Raw genomic sequence first — 24,648 nt, 5'->3', positions numbered from 1 at the left:
TCAACAGTAGTGCACTAAATATGGAATAGGGTGTAATTTTGGATGAAGCCTCGAACGGCCAGGCTGCGTGTTTGTGTTGGCTGGCCTTACATCTCCAGCCAGCAGCAGACTACATAGCTGGCCCTGGCCCAACGTCAACAGGGTACCTTTGTGTGTATGTGTGTGTGTGTGTGTGTGTGTGTGTGTGTGTGTGTGTGTCTGTCTGTGTAAGTAACAGATGTGTCTTCAATGTGGGTCCATCACGTTTCTCTGCGAGATGGGAGAAGAGAGGAGGAGAAAGAGAGAGGGCTTCTTCTTTGCCCTCAATTCCCCTCTAAAGAAATCCAGTCTATAACCTTGTCACTCAGTTATAATTACAAAAATACAAACGGCAGTCCTGGCTGGAGCCTGTACAAAATGACTGCAGGGATGGAATAGCACTTACTGGCACTGAATGACAGAGAGAGAGTCAAAGAGGACAAGAACAGAGAGAAGCAGAAAACAGAGGAATGTACGGCGGACAGACGATGGCTTTAAAGGAGTGTGGCCCCATGCAAAAAGTTGAGTTCAAAGAGCAGGGAAGAAACGGGTGATTGGGAGAGACGACTCGTAAATGCTGTAAGGCTCGAAGGGAAGGGAACAGCATCCACATGGACATGAAGTCAGCGCTCTGGGTTTGAATGGCCCTCCACACACCCTATTCCCTATATAATGGCCTAGTGTTGACCAGAGCTCTTAGGGTTATGTTCAAAAGTAGTGCACGATACAGGAAATAGGGTCCTATTTGGGAGGAAGCCCCTGGCCCCTATTCAATCCCAACTGATAATAATTTCTGTGACTCTTCGCAGGGACAACGGAGGTTTGCATTCATATTGTGCAGTTCGTTGTCATTCTGTCCCACCGAGTGTTGTTGGGTATGATGAATGCAGGAATCCAAATAACGTACATTGTATTCTTGCATTGCAGAAGGACTGATGTTCTCAGCTTAGGCATAGACCCAGAAACCTGGTTAACGGATTTGATTGAACGAAGGTCATTTTTAAGTAAATCTCCACGGACTGCTTTATAATACAACACGCCCTCTAATATGTTGGTATCTTGGTCGTGTTTGTAACGGTGTCAGACACACACACACATCTGCAAACGATGCCTCCATCGTAATTTGATGGCCCATTCCAGAGTAAAATACACACCTGCATCACTGAGTGGTCAGATGGAGTGTGTGTGTGTCTCTGTGTGTGTGTGTGTGTGTGTGGAGAGAGGAGTGTAGGCTTCCAGGTGTTCCAGGGTCAGTCGGAAATCAGAAATTCATTGAACACACCTGCACAAAACAAAAGCTTGTCCAAAAAAAATGTAAATCACACACTTGGTATAGAATAGTGACATAATCCCCATAGTTCCCACCCTTCAACCATCTCCAGCAGCAGCACTCTTTCCTTTGCCCAGTAGAACAGGGCTACAGCCCTTCTCACCTCTCCGTGAATAACTGATATTCTTGCTCATCAATCAGCCGAGTCCCCGCCACCCTGATGTCTCTTTCAACTCCGGCCTGAGCCCTCGACACTGTCATAAATCAGAGAGTACTGGGAGCTCTTCTGTCATTGGAAGGGTCAGACAAACCGGTTCCTATTCTTTACGAACCGCTTGACAGTCCACTTAACCTGCCGGTCTCGACAGCACTCATTTTTTAAATCATGTCGGACATGGACAGAGTCAGAGAGAAAGGCAAGGCAGCTCCAAGGCAAAACCATGTGTCGTTTGACACTAGTCTACTATAGCAGACACAGTGTTGGCCATAAAACTGGATACGAGCGCTGGGACATTAGGAACAAGAGAGACTAGAAAGGCAGGCTCGTTTGAGACCAGGTGTGAAGAGGGAGGCTTACTGTGAATGGCTCTACCAAGGCAAAGAGGTCATTCAAAGCCAGATGTTCAATACGCCACAGGCCATGTTTAATGCATTAGAACGGCTCGGTTTTCACAACGCCGATTATGACAGTGGAATACTTGCACTTTGACAGAGGGAAAATGTCAAAATACGAGTAATAAAAGTGATAAATAGAGTCACATGTGGCAGACGTTGGGATTTAACCCCCTGAAGACGATTCAACATTTAAAACATCTTAAATGGTTGGGAACAAGCCAGGAGAATGGAGAGCATGTGTGTAAAGCATTGCAGTGAAATGTTGGCCTTCTAACCTACTGTCTTGCATTGATGTGTAGTCTATAGGCATTTTCACATTATTCTACATTGAAGTGTAGTCTATAGGCATTTTCACATTATTCTACATTGAAGTGTAGTCTATAGGCATTTTCACATTATTCTGCATTGAAGTGTAGTCTATAGGCATTTTCACATTATTCTACATTGAAGTGTTGTCTAGGCATTTTCACATTATTCTACATTGAAGCGTAGTCTATAGGCATTTTCACATTATTCTGCATTGAAGTGTAGTCTATAGGCATTTTCATATTATTCTGCATTGAAGTGTAGTCTATAGGCATTTTCTTACTCTTCTCTCTGCAACTTCAACATAAACCCCTTCGCCTATAAGGACTGAGGGTGGAGTGAATAAAAAGGCACATGGACACATTGAACTATTTCCACACACAGTTCTGCAATAAGCATCAGCCAGCCATGTGTGCCCCAGGTGTGCCCCAGAGTAGGCCCATGTACGCACTCATTCACTGGTGCTGGGCAGTGGGTTAGTCAGTCCTACTGCTCTGTGAGAGACAGATAACAGTGGGTTAGTCAGTCCTACTGCTCTGTGAGAGACAGATAACAGTGGGTTAGTCAGTCCTAATGCTCTGTGAGAGACAGATAACAGTGGGTTAGTCAGTCCTACTGCTCTGTGAGAGACAGATAACAGTGGGTTAGTCAGTCCTACTGTTCTGTGAGAGACAGATAACTGTGGGTTAGTCAATCCTACTGCTCTGTGAGAGACAGATAACAGTGGGTTAGTCAGTCCTACTGCTCTGTGAGAGACAGATAACAGTGGGTTAGTCAGTCCTGCTGCTCTGTGAGAGACAGATAACAGTGGGTTAGTCAGTCCTACTGCTCTGTGAGAGACAGATAACAGTGGGTTAGTCAGTCCTACTGCTCTGTGAGAGACAGATAACAGTGGGTTAGTCAGTCCTACTGCTCTGTGAGAGACAGATAACAGTGGGTTAGTCAGTCCTACTGCTCTGTGAGAGACAGATAACAGTGGGTTAGTCAGTCCTACTGCTCTGTGAGAAACAGATAAGGACAACAAAGGGCAGGGCCAGCTGTAAAAAATGAGTGCTCGGGATGTGTGTGTATGCATGTTTCGGTGCATTTTTGTGCATAAGATTGTGTGTGTGTGTGTGTGTGTGTGTCCAGTGTGTGTGTGTGTATGTGTGTGTGTGTCCAGTGTGTATGCATGTTTCGGTGCATTTGTGTGCATAAGATTGTGTGTGTGTGTGTGTGTGTGTGTGTGTGTGTGTGTGTGTGTGTGTGTGTGTGTGTGTGTGTGTGTGTGTGTGTGTGTGTGTGTGCATTTAGGTGTGTGTCTTGGTGTGTGGGGAGTGTATTATTCGTCTTCTATGTTCCATACTACTGGCGCTCCGGGCTCAAAGCGCGTGGTGCGTCTCCCTTCCCTGTACAGTCAGTCACAGGGCCATAACTCACGGTTTAGGACAGGAAAATAGACAAACGGACAGCCGAGGCCCCTGGGAGTTTGTTTGCTCTCCATTATTAATGACATACTTGGCCACCCCTTCCCACTCTCTCTCATCCCTCACTCTCAGAGAGGAATGTGAAACAAAAACCTGGCAGGGTAGGCACGTGCTGACCTGAGAGAGAGAGAGAGAGAGAGAGAGAGAGAAGCCCTCAAATTGAAATTGAATTGAGAGAGAGGTAGTTAGGGAATGAGGTAAAGAGGTTGGGAGAGAGGCAGGGGGAAGAGAGAGTGCGAGAGGAGGGAAAGAGAGAGAGAGAAGGGAGAGAGAGAAAGAGGAGGGAGGGGGAGAGAGAGGGGGTACCTCTGGATGTCTGTGGGTAGGCCCTGTGCATTGTTCTGATAGAGATCATTGTTCTGATAGAGATTATGGTTTTGATAGAGATCATGTATGGAAATAGAAAGGAACACACCAATAAATGCAATCTCCTTAAAGACATTTACTATCAAGTCCTATGGTATCAACCTCTCACTCACACACACACATATACACATACACATAATATAAAAACAGAGACAAAACCGTGTCTCCCTCGAAAACAAACTCCCTCCAAGGCTGGAAGCACACACGCAGACACACACACACACACTACTTTCTCTTATACACTTGCACACTACTGTCACTACTGACTATAGGGTTCACCAATCACCACTGACACTAAAGGCGTCAGCATGCCTAAGTTCGGCTGGCGCCTAGCCGAACTGAACAAGTGTGCTCGCATACTCCCTTAAAGGACTTTTACTTGAAAAACAATAATAATACTGTTTGTCCATCTTGAGACACCGTAGCCTGTATACACTTCCTCAAAATAGTCAGAATGAATCTAAGATAATTCAAGAAATCTGTCATTAATTTTGACGTTTTGATGAAAACGATTTGTCTCTCATTGAATGAACAAATATTTTATTGAAGAATCCCTACTGTTGACCAATCACCGACGAAGGGGCGTAGATTTCGGCTCCGAACTTTGGCATTGCCTCCAGAATTTTGTTTTGTGTGCCCAAACAACCGGAAAAGAAACATCACAAAGTCCAAAATGTTGTCCTAATATATGCAGGAACTCGACTGAACTGTTTCGCTGGGAAGCATGCAGACGCCTTAAGGGCCATTTCTCAGGGGCCCAACGAGCCATTTAGCAACATAACTCCCCAGAGATCCCCTCTCCAAGACGGGAGACACATACAGTATATTCAAACCAGTACAGTGAACAAAGGCATGCAGTTCTGGGTCACTAGGCCGGGCCACAAGACATTACCCTGAGCCAACCCTACCAGACCCCTGCCTCACAAGAAAGACGGTTGGGGGAGGAGTTACAATCGGGCATTCACACACATGTTCACGTGCAGTCAAATACACACACGCACGCACGCACACACACACACACACACACACACACACACACACACACACACACACACACACACACACACACACACACACACACACACACACACACACACACACACACACACACACACACACACCACACAGACACAGCCGACATGCGAGAAACAGTTGTTAAGAGAGCAAATGGTTGTGATTGGGACCACTTCTGATCACATGATTAGATCCCCCCCCACACACCTCTCCCCTCTTCCTCCCCCAGGCCAGATATCACAGCCCTAGTCACTGGAACTAATAAAGAGCTTCCTGCTCCGCAACAATTGAAGCAGCTGCTCGGGTCTTGCGTGTGTTTGTGTTTGTGTATGTGTGTGTGTGTGTGTGTGTGTGTGTGTGTGTGTGTGTGTGTGTGTGTGTGTGTGTGTGTGTGTGTGTGTGTGTGTGTGTGTGTGTGTGTGTGTGTGTGTGTGTGTGAGAGAGAGAGAGAGAGAGAGAGCGAGGGAAAGACAGATAAAGGGAGCATTCTGAGCAGTGATTCTAAGGATTTAAGCTGAGTGGACAAAGGTTAATGGTGTCAATGACTTCATGAAAGTCTGATCTCATTCATCTCAGCAATTCATCACTAATAACTGGCGTAAACTAATGCTGGAAATGTTCTCCCATCACTATTATAAACTATGGATAAATTATTATAAAAATGATAACAAGCTAAGAGAATGTAATGTATGTAGATTTTTAAAGATAAATACTGCATTGTATCATAATATATATATATTTTTTTACATTTTAGTAAACTCTCTTATCCAGAGTGACTTACAGGAGCAATTAGTGCCTTGCTCAAGGGCACATCAGATTTTTCACCTAGTTGGTTCAGGGTTTAGAATCAGCAACCTTTCGGTTACTGGTCCAACGCTCTTGGCTACCTGCTGCTCCGATATCAACCACTTTGACAAATGAATCTACTTTGAAACTGTTGAAAAAAAATCACCAGTAAACAGTAAAAATCACCAGTAAACAGAATCTCTCTCTGTCACACACACACACACACACACTCACACACACACACACACACACACACACACACACACACACACTCACTCACTCACTCACTCACTTACAAACACACACACACACACACTCACTCACACTCACACACACACACACGGCTCCTGCTGTCAGGAGTATGACAATGTCCAGCCGGCCTCCAGACCCGAGACTCCCTGTCTCCAGCCTGCCCAGTCCTTTCTCCCGACAGGCATGGAGTCCTGCTCTACTTGGCTGAGACTAGCCAGGTTCTCTCTCTCTCTCTCTCTCTCTCTCTCTCTCTGTCTGTCTGTCTGTCTGTCTCTCCATCCCCTGCACCCCAGCAAACATAAATACAATGAGAAGAGTCCACTCACCTCAAAACATGCCCAGGCATCACCCTTTGAAACAGCAGAGCTCTTCATGTAAAAGATATAGCTTGCCCTACACTATAAGAAATATACTACGTATGTACGCTATGGAACAGTGTGAGGCTTGCACACAGTGTTAGCAATAAGAGCATAATCTGGATATTATTCTTAACAATGTGTTGCCAGGTAAACTTTAACACATAAGGAAAACATGAAAGATAGCAATATCCTTCTTTAACCTTCACTGACTCGGTATAGTAACTTGAGCCTCACCTCAATATAAGCATCCATTTTGTTAACCTTAAAAGATTTTTCCACATGGAAGAAGCAACTAAGAAGCAACGTTCGAGTAGTAGGTAGTCCTACATTTACAGTGTCAGTGAATGTTCCAATTCAAAACCAGACCCAATGCCACAACAAACTCATTTCCAATACTGAGTTGACAGAATTGATCTCAAAAGGCAACAGTTTTCCAGTGTTAAGCTAACTGTTAGCCATATGCATCCCTGTCTTCCCTCAACAGACAAGGATAAAGAGATGAGGAGAAGATTACAGAGGGGATCATGCACCATCTGTACAGCCAGGAATTAGGCTAGACAAACCACATAAAATACACACACAATTTAAAAAAAGACTGATCACTTGAGCATGCAACAGAGAACATGTGAAATACAACTAAAAAGGGTTTTACCTCCACCCTATTAGTCGGCTCTTGTCCTAATTCAGCTGTGGTGACTTTGCTTTCTTATCCTTCTCTTTTCTCTGTTTTTTGTCTCTCTCTCCACTCCTTCATATGTCAGGCATGTGTTTGTGTTCCCACATATGTGAGCCCCAGTGTGGAGGAGCCCAGAGCCAGAGGAACACAGATGGCTCCCAGATGGAAGAGGATATCCAGGCAGTCCAGTCCAGTACTCCCTCTGCTGTTCTCTCTCTCTCTCTCTCTCTCTCTCTCTCTCTCGCTCTCTCTCTCTCTCTCTCTCTCTCACACACACACACTGCTTTCTCTGTCACACACACACACACTGCTCTCTCTGTCACACACACAGTGTGTTCACTCTCTACCTCTCTCCCTCTCTTTCTTTCTCTCTGACTCCTCCCCCCTTTTCCCACACACTCTCTTCTCTGTTTCCAGGGGCAGGTTGCTGTGCTGATGTCACTGATGAGGCCACGCCCCCCCCCTCGGTGGAGCTCAGTCAATGCGGCACTAATCTATTTAGTGTATTTACCGACAGGCCTCGTAATAAACAGAACTAATTGTCCTGGCACCTACAGACTAAACAGAGCCAAGAAGGTGGGGTGGGTCATTACTTTCCTTTTGGGGTGGGGGGGGGGTCAGGGGGTTATTACTTTCCTTTTGGGGTGGGGGGTCATTACTTTCCTTTTGGGGTGGGGGGGGTCAGGGGGTTATTACTTTCCTTTTGGGGTGGGGGGGTCAGGGGGTCATTACTTTCCTTTTGGGGTGGGGGGGGGGTCAGGGGGTTATTACTTTCCTTTTGGGGTGGGGGGGTAAGGGGGTTATTACTTTCCTTTTGGGGTGGGGGGGTCAGGGGGTTAATACTTTCCTTTTGGGGTGGGGGGGGTCAGGGGGTTATTACTTTCCTTTTGGGGTGGGGGGGTCAGGGGGTTATTACTTTCCTTAGGGGGGGGGGGGGGTCAGGGGGTTATTACTTTCCTTTTGGGGTGGGGGGGTCAGGGGGTTATTACTTTCCTTAGGGGGGGGGGGGGGGGGTCAGGGGGTTATTACTTTCCTTTTGGGGTGGGGGGGTCAGGGGGTTATTACTTTCCTTTGGGTGGGGGTCAGGGGGTTATTACTTTCCTTTTGGGAGGGGGGGCATTACTTTCCTTTTAAACCCCTTCAAGAGTGGGGTTCAAACATGTCTTATACCCCCTCCGTGGTCCTTTTTGTTTTTGTTTTACCAACTTAATGCAGTCTGGTAGACCATTGAATGCAGTGTGTGGACATGTGAGGGGAGTTGAATGCAACCTCGTGTCCTCAAGCTTCACTGAATTAAAAGTAAGAGAGAAAGACAGATGGTTTTGCTTTCCACCTAAATGTTTGGGGCATGGAAGCCTCTAAAAATATTTGTTTTGTGCTGACTTTAGATTGTCATGACCGATTTCCATTTTATTCAGTGGTGAGTCAATTATTAGGCTTTATAATTGACAACTTGCAAACCACGGTACACATAATCAAACCACGGTTCACATCATCAAACCAATGTACACATAATCAAACCACGGTTCACATCATCAAACCACGGTACACATCATCAAACCACGGTACACATCATCAAACCACGGTACACATCATCAAACCACGGTACACATAATCAAACCACGGTACACATAATCAAACCACGGTACACATCATCAAACCACGGTACACATCATCAAACCACGGTACACATAATCAAACCACGGTACACATCATCAAACCACGGTACACATAATCAAACCACGGTACACATAATCAAACCACGGTACACATCATCAAACCACGGTACACATCATCAAACCACGGTACACATCATCAAACCACGGTACACATAATCAAACCACGGTACACATCATCACACCACGGTACACATAATCAAACCACGGTACACATCATCAAACCACGGTACACATCATCACACCACGGTACACATAATCAAACCACGGTACACATCATCAAACCACGGTACACATAATCACACGACGGTACACATAATCAAGGCTTTTCAAAGTTCTAGACAGGGATACTCTAAAGTAACACACACACACATGCTCAAAACAACAACAAACAAACAGTAGCAAAACACAAGCAGTTCATTAAGAAGGTGATATAGCACACACACAGACACACACACACACATCCTAATGGCTTCCCAAGGTTCAGCTGATACTGCGGGTTGCACACACACACACACACACACACACACACACACACACACACACACACACACACACACACACACACACACACACACACACACACACACACACACACACACACACACAGCACAGCTTTCGCTGATATCCTTGGACTGATAAAGAGTGCATCTGGCCATGGGAGAGAGGGCCAGAGCGCCTTGGTAGGGGGAACAGGAGGCGCAGCACTGACAGCGGGTGCTCTGCAGATGCTAACCCAGACGATACGCTCGCTAGCCCTTCAGGTTAGTGTGTCCACGCTAACTAGCACCTCATATCAGATAACCCACACCAACCAACCACTCTTACCCTTTCGTTTTCTCTGCCACACTGGGTGAACCATCTATGGTTGGCCCATAATAGAGGGGGGGAAGGACAGCATACACTTATGTCATCATTTTTTAATGAGGAAAGTCAACACTGAATGTGGTATGGAATTGCTTTAGCTCCTTCTTCATGCAGTCTCCCACAGCTGTTAACCATTGTGCTGGGCTGTGTGGCCCGAGATTGAAAAAGAAAAGGGTCCGTTGCTAGCTGCCTACAAAATGAGATATCCCAGTGAACCTTGAGCATCTGGTTGTGTTCACACGCTCTCCGAACATCTACTTTTAGAAACATAAACAGAGCTTAAACGACAGCACCAGCACTCTCCTCCAGTCCACAGCTTGGAGGAACTAGGAGTATGGACGTTGGAGGATCTGAAGGAGAGAGAAACATAACATCATTACCTCACTCAATTACTCAATTTGCCTTGTATTGGATGGTTTGTTGTGCGAGCGAAGGCAATTCTTTTAAAATATATATTTTTTATTTAACCTTTATTTAACCAGGTAGGCCAGTTGAGAACAAGTTCTCATTTACAACTGCGACCTGGCCAAGATAAAGCAAAGCAGTGCGACAAAAACAACAACACAGAGTTACACATAAACAAATGTAAAGTCAATAACACAATAGGGGGATGGTGGTGGCCTTGAGTCCACAATGAGCTCAAATGATATAGTTACGGATCCAATGGATACAGCTGTGCTGGGCCAAAGAGTGTGTGTGTTCACACACAGCCTCAACCAAAGTGTGGTCAAACCTCGGTAAGTGATAACGTATTTTGGGTAACCAACTCTCAGATTCAATCATTACCCTCTACAGTACATTGACATTGAATAGTGCCAACGGTAGCCTACTCTGACAGGGATAGGGCATGTCATGTGGTCTCAAAAAACATTCTTCTTCAGCAAAAGACCCAGGCACAAACTGCTCCCCTCTTGGAGCGAACCCAAAAGCCTTTACACACACCAGCTTGTGCTAGGAAAACACAGAGGCCCCCGGTCAGCTGAGTTGACTACTGAAAGGTGACATTATCATCACAAAAGGTGGCCATGCAGCCTTGTGGTGGCTCCAATGCCCCATGAATGGCTGTGGTGGCTGCTGATGGGAGGCTCCATCTCAAAGGGGGCTGGGGTAAAAGATCTTCGTTTCTGAAATGGGAATTATCTACAGGCTTTTTTAACAAGCCCCAGAGGGCAACACAGCTGGGTCGAGCCCGGCGGTGCTGTGGGCCCCCTCTTCTCTGTGCAGAGAAAGCCACCAACCACCACAACGCAACAGGAGCCCCATTATTGCTACGGCAACGCACGCATGATCTGAATGCAACGGCTAATGTATTAGCCTTAGCGCTACGTTTGGCTTACATCTCTGACGGCTTAGGTCAAATGTTGGGCCACATTAGCATACGAAGCCATTTGAGAAAGTTTTAGGTGACGAATGTTTGCGAAGCAAGCATGGAGCAGCATTTACTGCGAATTTCACTGGTGATAATGGCAAAATGACTGATCATACTTAGCAAACAAGCTAATGACAGACAAACATGGAAGCCTACTCAGGAAGTAAAGAAACAGACAGAAAACTACAGCCTTTGGTCAATTGGATTTGCTCAACTCCAGTGCCCTCTCTGGTAATCGAGGAGAGCCGGCAAGGAGAGGGAAAGTGGCTGAAAATGTGCTCGTATGAAATGAGACTCTCCTCCAATTATGCAAATTACGTTTACAGGGTGGACTCCCAAAATAAGTGTACAAAGTGATAGAAACTAATTTAGCTAGTTATGCAAGGCATTATATAGTAAAAAGCATGTCGTTTTTTAAATGTTTGCATGCTTTGTGTGTGGCAGAGCCGTCCCTGACTAAAAAAAAGATTTGTCGACCGAGAGTTGTCTATTCGTAAATATGTATTTTAGCCTAGGTTGTGCGCTCTGCAAACATCGTGCCCACTCCTACAATGACAATGGTAAGACTGTAATAATATATTGAATACATTAACAGAAAATACCGTAACCAAACAAACATTTGTAGATGAGAAATCATGGGAATGAACTGTAAATGTACTACTGGTGATACTGGTGTGCCACCCCCGCAGCCTCCACAATGGATTAGTCCACTGAGACAGGCGTGAATCAGACAGGTGTCTTGTGTGCCATACATTTTTTAATATATATTTGGCATTGCTCGACTATAAACATCTCAGTCGACCAACAGCCTATCGACCAGTCGACTAAATGGGGTCAGCCCTACCGATTTCAAAACTCTTCCTTGAAGTACTCAAGTAGCATACACTTGTACTTCCTCACCAAAAGGAGGCTATTGGGGAGGGGAGGACCGTCTTCTATTTGCCTACTAACAAATTTAAATCCTCCTCGACCACTCTACTACTTATTGGTTTCCGGGTCAAGGAGGAGGACAACATTTTTACCAAATGAGAAAAAGCCTTTGAGGCAGCTTGAGTCTTACGTTAGTAAATACATTTAAAATAACTGAAAACATTCATTACCTTCATTTGCAATAATGACTGCTAATGCTGCGCAAATATGCTGACGCTAGCCAACATGCTATTTTGCTAACAACATGAGAATAGGGCTCCATGCAGGAAGTAAACAAAAAACACAGATGCTGGTAAGTGAATTTTTTCTCCAGCCGTAAAGCACCGATCCCCCCCACCTTGGTTCAAGTAGACGCAAGAGAGTGTGTGTGTGTGTGTGTGTTTTATTGTCTCTTGAAGGCCAAGCATGTCTTTGAACATTCACAGGCTTGAGAACCAGCCAAAACAGATCACTCCTTGGCTTGCCTCCCACCCACCATATCTCAGGCCACAGGGGTTCCCTTGGAATCAATGAAGGCACAATGCACCTTAATCGTTGTGTGTGTGTGTGTGTCTCCCTCTTTCTCTCAAAAATAGTGCACTATGAAGGGAACACATCTTTGCTCTCCTCTGCTCCAGCTCCTCTCTACCTCCACACTACTGCAAAGAACTCAATGGACTCTGTGTGCATTCTGGAGGAACTGGCCTTTTTGGGGGGGGGAAATGTGCTTATTTTTCTGTCCATTGTCCTGTGCTAATAATAGACAGAGGTAGAGAGACAGACGAAGAGATGACTTCACACCTTAACCATTGTCTCTTTTTAACTCTCCCCTTCTCTTTCGCTTTTCTTTGCCGACTTCTGCTTTAGTTTATCGGAGGAGGAAACCGCAGGAGTCCCGTCTGATCTTTTAATGCCCTCTTTTCCATTACATCTGGTGTGGGGACAACCTGACAGGAGACATAATGATTTTCTCCATGTCTGCTAGGATCATTTAGGGTGAAGGAAAAAAATGTAAAATAAATATGATGCTTGGCAGTGGTCTGGTCACACGCTAAAGTGAGGGACTATTTCCTTCACTGTATGCTTGGCACAATAATGATATCAAATCAGAACAGGCCATGTGAAGTCCTATGGATGGGGAGGGCGGTTGGGGTGGGGGTGTTCTCTCTAGGCCTCGTCCCCAAGAAGACTCAATTCAAAGCAATTCAACTCATTCACTCAAAGGCTTGTTTGTAGCTCATCACGGGGATAATAAAAACAAATGTTGCAGTGGAGGGAGACATTTCGAGCGAAAACGCCCCCCCCCCCCCCCCCCCCCCCCCCCCCCCCCCCGACAAGCTACTCCTCTACCCTACTTCCTACTTTTCCTATATCACCGAAATGGGTCCCCTATTTTTTTCTCTCTCCCTCATCCCCTCTCTCTCCCTCATCCCCCCCTTCTCTTTCCCTCATCCCCCATTCTCATTCCCTCTCTCTCTCCCTCTCCCCCCCTTCTCATTCCCTCTCTCTCTCTCCCTCGCCCCCCTTCTTATTCCCTCTCTCTCCCTCATCCCCCCGGTCTCATTCCTTCTCTCTCTCCCTCATCCCCCCTTCTTATTCCCTCTCTCTCCCTCATCCCCCCTTCTCATTCCCTCTCTCTCCCTCATTCCCTCTCTCTCCCTCATCCCCCCTTCTCATTCCCTCTCTCTCCCTCATCCCCCTTCTTATTCCCTCTCTCTCCCACATCCCCCCTTCTCAATCCCTCTCTCTCTCCCTCACCCCCCTTCTCATTTCCTCTCTCCCCCCCTCTTCTCATTCCCTCTCTCTCCCTCGCCCCCCTTCTCATTCCCTCTCTCTCCCTCATCCCCCCTTCTTATTCCCTCTCTCTCTCTCCCTCATTCCCCTCTCTCCCTCACCCCCCCTTCTTATTCCCTCTCTCTCTCCCTCATCCCCCCTTCTCATTCCCTCTCTCTCTCCCTCATCCCCCTTCTTATTCCCTCTCTCTCTCCCTCCCCCCTTCTCATTCCCTCTCTCTCTCTCCCCCTTCTCATTCCCTCTCTCTCTCCCCCACCCCCTTCTTATTCCCTCTCTCTCTCCCTCACCCCCCCTTCTCATTCCCTCTCCCCCCTTCTCATTCTCTCTCTCTCTCCCCCCTTCTCACCCCCCCTTCTCATTCCCTCTCTCTCTCCCTCACCCCACCTTCTCATTCCCTCTCCCCCTTCTCATTCCCTCTCTCCCCCCCTTCTCATTCCCCCTCTCTCCCTCACCCCCCTTCTTATTCCCTCTCTCTCTCCCTCATCCCCCCTTCTCATTCCCTCTCTCTCTCCCTCATCCCCCTTCTTATTCCCTCTCTCTCTCCCTCCCCCCTTCTCATTCCCTCTTTCTCTCTCCCCCTTCTCATTCCCCCTCTCTCTCTCCCCCCCTTCTCATTCCCTCTCTCTCTCCCTCATCCCCCCTTCTCATTCCCTCTCTCTCTCCCCCACCCCCCTTCTTATTCCCTCTCTCTCTCCCTCACCCCCCCTTCTCATTCCCTCTCCCCCCTTCTCATTCTCTCTCTCTCCCCCCTTCTCATTCTCTCTCCATTCCCCCTTCTCATTCCTTCTCTCTCTCCCCCCTTCTCACCCCCCCTTCTCATTCCCTCTCTCTCTCCCTCACCCCACCTTCTCATTCCCTCTCCCCCCTTCTCACTCCCTCTCTCTCTCCCCCCTTCTCGTTCCCTCTCTCTCTTTCTCCCCCCCCTTCTCATTCCCTCTCTCTCTCTCCCCCCTTCTCATTCCCTCTCTCTCCTCCCTTCTCATTCCCTCTCTCTCTCTCCCCCTTCTCATTCCCTCTCTCTCTCTCCCCCCTTCTCATTCCCTCTCTCTCTCCCCCCTTCTCATTCCCTCTCTCTCTCTCCCCCCTTCTCATTCCCTCTCTCCCCCTTCTCATTCGCTCTCTCTCTCTCTCCCCCTATTTCATTCCTTCTCTCTCCCTCCCCCCCTTCTCATTCCCTCTCTCTCTCTCCCCCCTTCTCATTCCCTCTCTCTCTCTCCCCCCTTCTCATTCCCTCTCTCTCTCCCTCATCCCCCCTTCTCATTCCCTCTCTCTCTTCCTCACCCCCTTCTTATTCCCTCTCTCTCTCCCTCACCCCCTTCTCATTCCCTCTCCCCCCCTTCTCATTCCCTCTCTCTCTCTCTCTTTCTCTCTCTCTCCCCCTTCTCATTCCCCCTCTCTCTCTCCCCCCTTCTCATTCCCTCTCTCTCTCTCTCCCCCCTTCTCATTCCCTCTCCCTCCCCCCTTCTCATTCCTTCTCTCTCTCTCTCCCCCCTTCTCACTCCCTCTCTCACCTCCCCTTCTCATTCCCTCTCTCTCTCTCTCCCCCATCTCATTCCCTTTCTCTCTCTCTCCCCCTTCTCATTCCCTCTTTCTCCCTCCCCCCTTCTCATTCCCTCTCCCCCCTTCTCATTCCCTCTCCCCCCCTTCTCATTCGCTCTCTCTCTCCCCCCCTTCTCATTCCCTCTCTCTCTCTCCCCCCTTCTCATTCGCTCTCTCTCTCTCTCCCCCCTTCTCATTCCCTCTCTCTTCCCCCCTTCTCATTTCCTCTCTCTCTCCCCCCCTTCTCATTCCCTCTCTCGCTCTCTCTCCCCCCTTCTCATTCCCTCTCTCTCTCCCTCACTCTCGATGAAAGGCATGCATTGAGCCGGCAGTGGCATTCCAAAACCTCAGCCCACGGCTCCAGAGTGTCTGGCTGTTCAACACTGCTGGGAGCGATTAGTTTAAGTAAGGCCTGACCCGCCTACTCACCCATGGAAAAACGTCAGATCTCTTGTTACACTTTGGGTTGGAGAAGGGGAGGACTGTGTGTGCATTGTGTATGTATGTGTTGATGTGTGTGTATGTTGATGTGTGTGTGATGGTGAAAGAGAAAGAGAGAGAGAGTGCATTTGTGTATGTGTGTGTTGATGTGTATGTGTGTGTATGTGTATGAAAGAGAGCGCATGTGTGTGTGTGTATATGTGTGCGTGTGCACGCGCATAGAATTTACGAGAGGTGGGTCACACGCTCACTTGGCTGCATCTTCCTGAAGTTTCCACAGAGGAAGGCCAAGTGCACAGACCGACTCCAAACCTTTTCTCCAATAACTCTGTTAAATGATATTCAATAACCACCTTCTCCTTCTCTCTCCATTTAAGCCGAGCACCAGATAAACCTACTGAGCTATCCATGACATATATAGTTAAAGCCTTACATGCTGCCACTTACAGTATTATAATCTCTAAATGCACCATGCAGTAAGAGCTTGACTGAAGTTTGTCCTCCTCTGCCAACCGTAGAAAATGTTCAGCAAACATGAGTTCTAAACTACTGATTAGAAGCACAAACATGCCAGACCGACAGTCGTCTTTCTATGGCCCTACTGTTGTTTTCATACCTACAGTACGCAGGCCTGAAGCCTTTTTTCAAATATAGTATAGCATAGTAACATATACCATATGCAATATGCATACGGCATTCTTATCTTCTTATAGCCGAAACATGCAATATATACTGTAATCCATTTGAAGTCCATGATTAACATAAGCATAGCGCATTAATGTACATTGAACAAAAATATAAACAGAACATGTAAAGTGTTGGTCCAGTGTTTCATGGGCTGGAATAAAAGATCCTTGAAATTTTCCATATGCACAAAAACCTATTTCTTTTACATTTTGTGCACACGTTTATTTGTTTACATCTCTGTAAGTAAGCAATGTATCCTTTGTCAAGAATATCTATCCACCTGACAGGACTTGCATATCAAGAAGCTGATTAAAAAGCAGGATCATTACACAGACACACCTTGTGCTGGGGACACTAAAAGGCCACTCTAAAACGTGGTGTTTTGTCACATAACACAAAGCCACATGTGTCTCAAGTTGAGGAAGCGTGCAACATACATCAACACGGTGGCCCTCGTCGTTTCAACTCAAAGACGCACTTTGACATGGCCAGCCAGAGACCTCATCTCATCAGGGTGTACGGTTACTGTGACCGTGCGTGTGTGTTCCTTCCTCTACCTGCAGTTGATCCTATTATAACCTTCTCGTTATCCTCCGGGCAAGAGCAGCTGTGTTGTGCTATTGTCTAGCGACGGCCACACCTGTGTTTTGCAGGTGGCTCATCTGGAGAGCAGTGTTGGGAACACCTGACCAGGCAGAGACAGAGCCTGCTGGGGGATTTGTGAAGCACTCAATTAAGCCTTGTTCACACTGCAGGCCGTAATGCTCAAATCCCTTTTGTTTTTCAAATCCGTTTTGGAATACTGACTGTCCAAACAGCAAGTTACAAGTGACCGAATCGGATGTGTGTGTTCAGACAGCAGTAATTTGCTGACATGGCTATGCTAGTTGTCATAGTAACAACGGGTGTGTGCAGTGGTGTAGGCTGATTGGTGGTAGTGCTCCTGCTTCCTATCACTCAGAAGTTACGTAGCATGCTAACAACGCCTGTCATGGATGTCTCCCAGTTTCTGTTCAAAATCATAGTGTAGGAAAACTTTTAAAGCCTCAAAGGATAAAATGATTCAACTTTCAAAACAAGTCATTTTGGCCAAGGCAGGCAACTAGCTAGCTAGGTAGCTGTTCAGATTTCTAGCACATTCACTCATTTGTTTGTTAACAATTATCAAGCTAATTAGCTAAACATGTTCTTACTACTCTGTTGACAGTTTGACAAGTAACAAGATATGCCAAATAACAGTCTACAAACTAAATAAATACGATTTGACCGTTCAGACACATGGCGAGGAATCAGATTATTATCTGATTTAAAACCTCCCACAAAGGACTCGTAAGTAAGAGTTTCACGGTAAAGTATACACCTGTATTCAATGCTTGTGACAAATAGAATTTGATTTGAGGAATCATGTGGCGTGATGTGGCATAATATATCCGATTCCATGTGCTTTTTGGCTGTTCAGACTGCAGGAAAAAGATCAAATTCGAATCGGATATGCAAAAAATGTGATTTGAATCACTTGCCAGTGCGAAGAAGGTTTTACAAGCTCAGCTAGAGAAGAACTCTGAGGAATCCAGGCAGACACACATGGGCATGCCTTTGCCTTACTCAGGGTTCAGCCGCAGGGATGTTTAGACTTGTCAGAAGTGCGCTCCCCCGGAAGGTGTGTTTCTGTGTGTGTGTGTGTGTGTGTGTGTGTGTGTGTGTGTGTGTGTGTGTGAGAGACTCTCACACTAACCAAACAAACAGACAAGTTGTGTGTTTCTCTTTGTTGTTGTTGTCTAAAACTGATACAAGTCTCTCTCTCTCTCTCTCTCTCTCTCTCTAAACAAAACAACAATGACAAAAACCAACAAAGCGAATTAAACAAAACAAAGATGTCTCTTCACAAAACATCCCCACACACTAAGGATGATGAGACCACCTGCCTCGGCTTTGTGGGCACAAGAGGCAAACTGAGGGCATAATAGTGTTAGGGTTGGCCCTCTCCTTGATGGTTATTTCAAACTAAGGGCATAATGGCGTTAGGGTTGGCCCTCTCCTTGATGGTTATTTCAAACTAAGGGCATAATAACACCACTGATCCTCTGATGTCACAAGACACAAAGCCAACAAGCAAAAGATACCACCAAAGGAAAGACACATGAACATCATGGTACAGGTCTGCTGATAAGATCACATTCCAACAAAAAAGAGCAAGCATCGTTGAATAGTGTCTGGAAAGTTGGAGATAGGGGAATAACGGAATGACAACAGGATTTAATTTCACTACAACTGGGCCCCTTTTCATAAAGCATCTCAGAGTGGAAGTGCTGATCTAGGATCAGGTTCCCCCTGACGCTAATAAGTGTACTCAGCCGATGATTTTAAAAGGCAAAACTGATCCAAGATCAGCACTTTATGACTACAGATCCTGAACAGACCCCCTTCCATGGGTGACGCTGAAGCTCAGCAGGACTGGAAACATAGCTGTGATAAATGGGGTGCAGTTTGATGAGGTAGCATCAGGAGGCATAAAGCGCTCGTACAACAGACACATGGGAAGACTTTGTCTGAACCGTCCATCATCTGTGATTTAGGTCCGCTGGTTAGCCAGAAAAAATGTTATCGCTAAAGCAGGAGTGTCAAACTCCTTCCATGGAGGACCTAGTGTCTGTTGGTTTTTCCTATCAATTAAGACCTAGACAATCAGGTGAGGGGAGCTCCTTACTAATTAGAGACCTTAATTAATAAATTAAGTACAAGGGACGAGCGAAAACCAGCAGACACCCGCCCCTCAATGGGTTGAGTTTGACACGTGCGCTAAAGCATACGAGACAGACTTGGGACAGTTTTACACATTATTTTAAACAGCCGATGATGTGTCACGTCACGGTTATGTCATGTCAGTGTAAAGAATGTAAACAGTTATGACAGTGTAAAGAATGTAAACAGTTATGACAGTGTAAAGAATGTAAACAGTTATGACAATGTAAAGAATGTAAACAGTTATGACAATGTAAAGAATGTAAACAGTTATGACAATGTAAAGAATGTAAACAGTTATGACAATGTAAAGAATGTAAACAGTTATGACAGTGTAAAGAATGTAAACAGTTATGACAGTGTAAAGAATGTAAACAGTTATGACAGTGTAAATAATGTAAACAGTTATGACAATGTAAAGAATGTAAACAGTTATGACAGTGTAAAGGATGTAAACAGTTATGACAGTGTAAAGAATGTTAACAGTTATGACAATGTAAAGAATGTAAACAGTTATGACAATGTAAAGAATGTAAACAGTTATGACAATGTAAAGAATGTAAACAGTTATGACAGTGTAAAGAATGTAAACAGTTATGACAGTGTAAAGAATGTAAACAGTTATGACAGTGTAAAGAATGTAAACAGTTATGACAGTGTAAAGAATGTAAACAGTTATGACAATGTAAAGAATGTAAACAGTTATGACAATGTAAAGAATGTAAACAGTTATGACAGTGTAAAGAATGTAAACAGTTATGACAGTGTAAAGAATGTAAACAGTTATGACAGTGTAAAGAATGTAAACAGTTATGACAGTGTAAAGAATGTAAACAGTTATGACAGTGTAAAGAATGTAAACAGTTATGACAGTGTAAAGAATGTAAACAGTTATGACAATGTAAAGAATGTAAACAGTTATGACAGTGTAAAGAATGTAAACAGTTATGACAGTGTAAAGAATGTAAACAGTTATGACAATGTAAAGAATGCCTTGCGAGAGAAGGTTTGCATTTGAAAGATGTCCTAACTCTTGAAAGGTTTGGAGGGAAATTCTGAGAAGTCTTTTTTTGGGGGGGCTCCCAAAATTTGAAAGCCAGTCCATATTGTGCTATCAGTCTTCAATGGGAAACTCATACAGGCATAGATTTGAACTCTCCTCTGGGTGCTGACAAGCCCACTGCAGCTGGACTCCCATCCCCATTGACCAGGAGAGAGAGTGCGAAAGAAAGAGGGTGAGAGGGGTAGAATATCCCGAAAGCTGTGGAGAATAGGGGGAACCAATCCTAACGAGGCTTTGTCTGGACTGGAGGAGGGAAGAACGGGTATTAAAAAAGCATAATGTGGTGATACGGTCCTTTCACTTGTCTTTTCCACTGTGACCGCTCTAATTTACTACTGGGTGATTAGTACTTTTGTTCTCTGTCAATGTCCTCTGCTTAAAGTAGGAGACTTAATAAATTCCCGCAGACAATAAGGCCCCCACGTCCCACCAGTCGAATGCCCGCCAACACAGAGGGGTAGAAAGGATACATGCATTTTCAATGACGGTTTTGAAAGAAACACTTTTCACAGCAGGACACAAAGGTATTAATCCATTTTGGGGGACTTTCAAAAGCCCTCTGAAATATGCTAAACACATTTTGAACCCCATAGCTGGTTTCAAGCCTTAAATGTGTCATATGATATCAACGTGTAATGCAGATACAATGACACAGTACCAACATTATGAGGCTAGTTAGTCAAACAAAATGACAGCTCTGCATACTGAGCCCTGTAGTCAACTCAACAGCATAACAAAGAGCCTCTAAGAAGTGATAGTCTTGACCGTCCACAAAAAAAGGGGTTGAGATGGAGAGAGGAACGGAGCGGAGCACGCCCCAGGCCCACTAATAGGTTTTGTCTCCTGTAGACTGGCATTCCAGAGGATTGTTATTGGCGGGCGATCCGAAGAGCAGGGCCCACATCTGGATCCAATCCTCCCACCCGGTCCGTGCAGTGCGCAGCAACAAGAAACAGCTGTGCGAACCTGGCGTCAATTAGCCTCACATTCTCCTGACAGTTAATCAGTTCCTCTCCCTTTTTTCTTCCTCCCTCCGTCTCTCTCTGTCACTTATCTGTCTCTCTCCCTCTCTCTCCTTCGTTTCAGGTTGCCTCACAGGCTGAAATAATAGGGGTATGTGAAATAAGGACGGACCGCGACTAGCTCACAAAAACACTCCTACATGACAGGGCCTGTCAAGGGAGATTTATTGAGTCAGTGGCTCACAACACACTATCACAGCTTATTGTGAAATAGACACAAATTGCTTATTCAAAATTTGTGACAGGCACACGAAAAAGTTCACTTTTTGTTTGTATTACACCATTTTCATTACACCATTTTCTTCCTTCATAATGCATTCGTGTACATTACACAAACTCCAATTTGTTGTGGTTAACGTTAGATAGGCTAGCTAGGTGGCTAACTTTAGCGAGGCTAGGAGTTATGGTTAGTGTTAGGTTACGGGTTAAGGTTAGGACTAGTTAACATGCTAGCTAAGTAGTTAAAAGGTTTAGGAGTTAGGTTAAAGGGTTAAGATTAGGGGAAGGGTTAAATAACATGCTAAGTAGTTGCAAAGTAGCGAAAATGCTAAAGTTATCCATGAAGAGATTCTAACACACAAACTCTGGGTTGCTGGGTTCTGACTTGTGTTAACCCTTGTGGAGGAGATTTAGGGTAGACTTCTAAATGGATAGGAGAGATGGATGTTTGTGATTTCCTCTCACCAAAGGGAATAGACTGATTTATTAGAGTAAAAGGTCGGTTTTCATTTAGACTTTTGGAGTTGGTATTTTAGTCGTTTATGACCCTCATTAATGAATAGAAGACTTGGGAACAGAATATTTTTGCGATTGTTTTTATTGTGGCTCTAATTGATGAGGTCACGGAAAAGCGAGGCACCCCGATCTAACTCCACACCAAGCATGAAAGTCTGCTCAAGTTGTTTCCATTCATAACCACACTTTATAAATGACTATGTATGATCTGCCTGTGCACACAAAATGTAATCACCAATCAGTGATGAGTCAAACTTAGTTCACCTCAAAAAAAAAAAACAATTCAATTCCACACTGCTCCACTTCACTCAAATCATCTGCGTTTCTGAATCCAACTCAGATTCATCCTCTGATAGTTATTAATGGGGGCCAGGCTTAGAGCAAACCTCCAATCTGATGGGCCTGACTACGGAGCTGGATGAGAGCAGCGCCATGGGGCCCAGTAAAGCATTAACAGGTGTTACTGGTGGAAAAGACCCACTCAGAGACCAGAGAGAGCCGTACATGAGAGGCGATGAGAGGGGATGAGGATGCTGGGCTGACTCACTCCCAGCTACAGGCACCTCTCTCTCCACAGTGCCAGGGAAATTCTCCCACATGACAACACAACATAAAGGCGCCAGATCTGGCAACCCGGAGGAGCCACTCAAGCCAAAACCAATTAGGAGCCTAATGCAAACCTGCAGGACCCTTTTGTAATTTATTTATTTCCCTTTAAAAAGTCAGGGGAATGGAATCACCAAAAAAAATAGAGAAACAAATATGGAAATGGGGAAATTTGTAGTTGTGTCCAACTACATGTTTTCAAGTGGATTTAATTGAATCAAGGGACAAAACAGTGAGCGTGAGCGATGTTGTGTTCTCTTTGGCACGTCTGTCATCGCACAACTATCTCCTTGCACACTATCTCCTAGCAAGACAACCGATGCGCCACACTCCCTTCTCCATACTGTAAAACTATTCAAGTTATACCATTGAAAAAACAACAACATTCAAACTAGCTGTATTTCAACATGTATTCGTTCAGGTCAACATTTTGGACCAAAATCCAAAAACATTAAGAACCATAAAACGGAAGATCAATCACGATTACAGTTCCATCATGGATGCCAGAGGAGCTCTGCTGCTCTCTGCTGGTTACTGTAACAAACTATGTTTCCTCATTAGGACTACTGTCTATGTCGAGCCATCGTTTGTTATTCCGACATTGGGACAAAAGGGAGACGAATTATTTCTCCCGGGTCAAACACACAAATACAGTTGTGCCTTGAGGCTGTGGCTAGGTCTGGCGACCCCACTTGCATTGCATGACTGTGCCTTTGTCCCACAGGCTAAGTAGACAAGTGGGAGTTCTCTATTGGCAGTCTTTAGACCGCCTGGTGTTATTGTCTTGAAAAGCTGTAAAGCTCCAGATGGTGCAAAACTTTGCCTGGTGGACTAATTCCAAATCATCCACTGAAAAGGCACATTTAGAGTGACGGCCTTCGCAGCATAATATCAGGATATTACTAGCTATACTAGGGCAAAGCTCACAACATCATTACATGCATGTTATTATAGCCTACAGTTAGGTTACTCATATAATAATCTAACGTTAACAAAGGTAATGCAAAAAAAATAGTATTTATAATGAGACACATTTTAATTGACTGTGAACATAATTATATTTTCTTGATGTAGGCCTGCTTGGGCTATGTGTGAATGTCCCATTGAATGTTTGCACTCTGTCAAATTATTGAGGTCAAATAAAAAATGTCTGCCTACTAAACGTCATAACATTACACTAGGCAACGAAATACCCAGGACAAAAGACACGTCTACTGTTGTGGATATATTATGGGGAAAATCGACTAGCCTTCCATGCAAACAGTTTCCGCATTTTTAAGTCCTTTCCTGAGCGCGCGCGACCAGTAGCTATTTGACGCTGTCCCTTTTATTTATAGCAGCGCATCTCATCCAAACAAATAGCCATAGGATAATGTCAAAATAATAATAATTCTCGAAATGGTCACAAAAAACGTTTAACATGTATTTTACAACACTAAAACATAGATAGGTTAGTTACTTACATTGCAAAGCGCCCGTGATCCCGACCATGCTCTTCGCACTTTGAATGGCAGGGTGCACGTTTCAAGATACAGCCTACTATAACCAAAATATTACGCTTATAGAGTCAACTGATATCAGCCACTGACTTGTTTTTCTATCAAGATAATAGACACAGTGATCCGTAACACTGCAGCATCAGGTATCAGGGGCATAGGCTGCTACTGTAGCAACATTGCTCTGAATATTTGAGTGGGCGGGCCAAATTGTAATCCTTTCGAGAAAAAGCCAAAACTCTGCTGCGTTGTTACACCGTCGTTAACAGCAGGGAAATATATTTTACGGACGCTAAATTAGATTATGGGAAATACGACAATAATAATTATTAGTCTGCTCTGGGTTTTAACCAGCGACCTTTCGGTTACAACTCTCCTAACCTCTACGCTGCCTTCCGCCCAACAGACCACTACTTGTTTGCATGTCAACGGTGTGTTGACAAAATTTATTTTAAATCAAGATACATATTATGTTTTGGGCTACCACTAGTCTGCAATGCATTTGGCCATATCCTACGGAAGTCACAAGAAGGAGCAGACAGTAATTTCTTCTGAACATTTTGTCTTAGTTGAG

At 45.1% G+C, this 24,648-nt stretch overlaps 1 protein-coding gene across 2 annotated transcripts in view; it reads right to left on the bottom strand.

Annotated features, from left to right (window-relative positions):
• LOC139413848 (protein CBFA2T2-like) overlaps positions 1 to 24,201 on the bottom strand; it is a 65,816-nt gene extending 41,615 nt beyond the window's left edge. The window contains exon 1 of one of the 2 annotated variants that reach the window (XM_071161658.1): positions 24,042 to 24,201. In XM_071161658.1, the coding sequence (XP_071017759.1) occupies positions 24,042 to 24,069 (28 nt within the window). In that variant the 5' untranslated portion in view covers positions 24,070 to 24,201. Of the gene's footprint in view, positions 1 to 7,104; positions 7,317 to 24,041 lie in introns of those variants that run through there. The other variant, XM_071161659.1, reaches the window with a different exon arrangement.
• Positions 24,202 to 24,648: the final 447 nt, after the last annotated feature.

The sequence above is a fragment of the Oncorhynchus clarkii genome, chromosome 7, assembly GCF_045791955.1.
Source record: "Oncorhynchus clarkii lewisi isolate Uvic-CL-2024 chromosome 7, UVic_Ocla_1.0, whole genome shotgun sequence".
NCBI classification, from domain to species: Eukaryota; Metazoa; Chordata; class Actinopteri; order Salmoniformes; family Salmonidae; genus Oncorhynchus; species Oncorhynchus clarkii.
The sequence above is the reverse complement of the archived record's forward strand: the minus strand, read 5'-3'. Positions and strand labels throughout refer to the sequence as shown.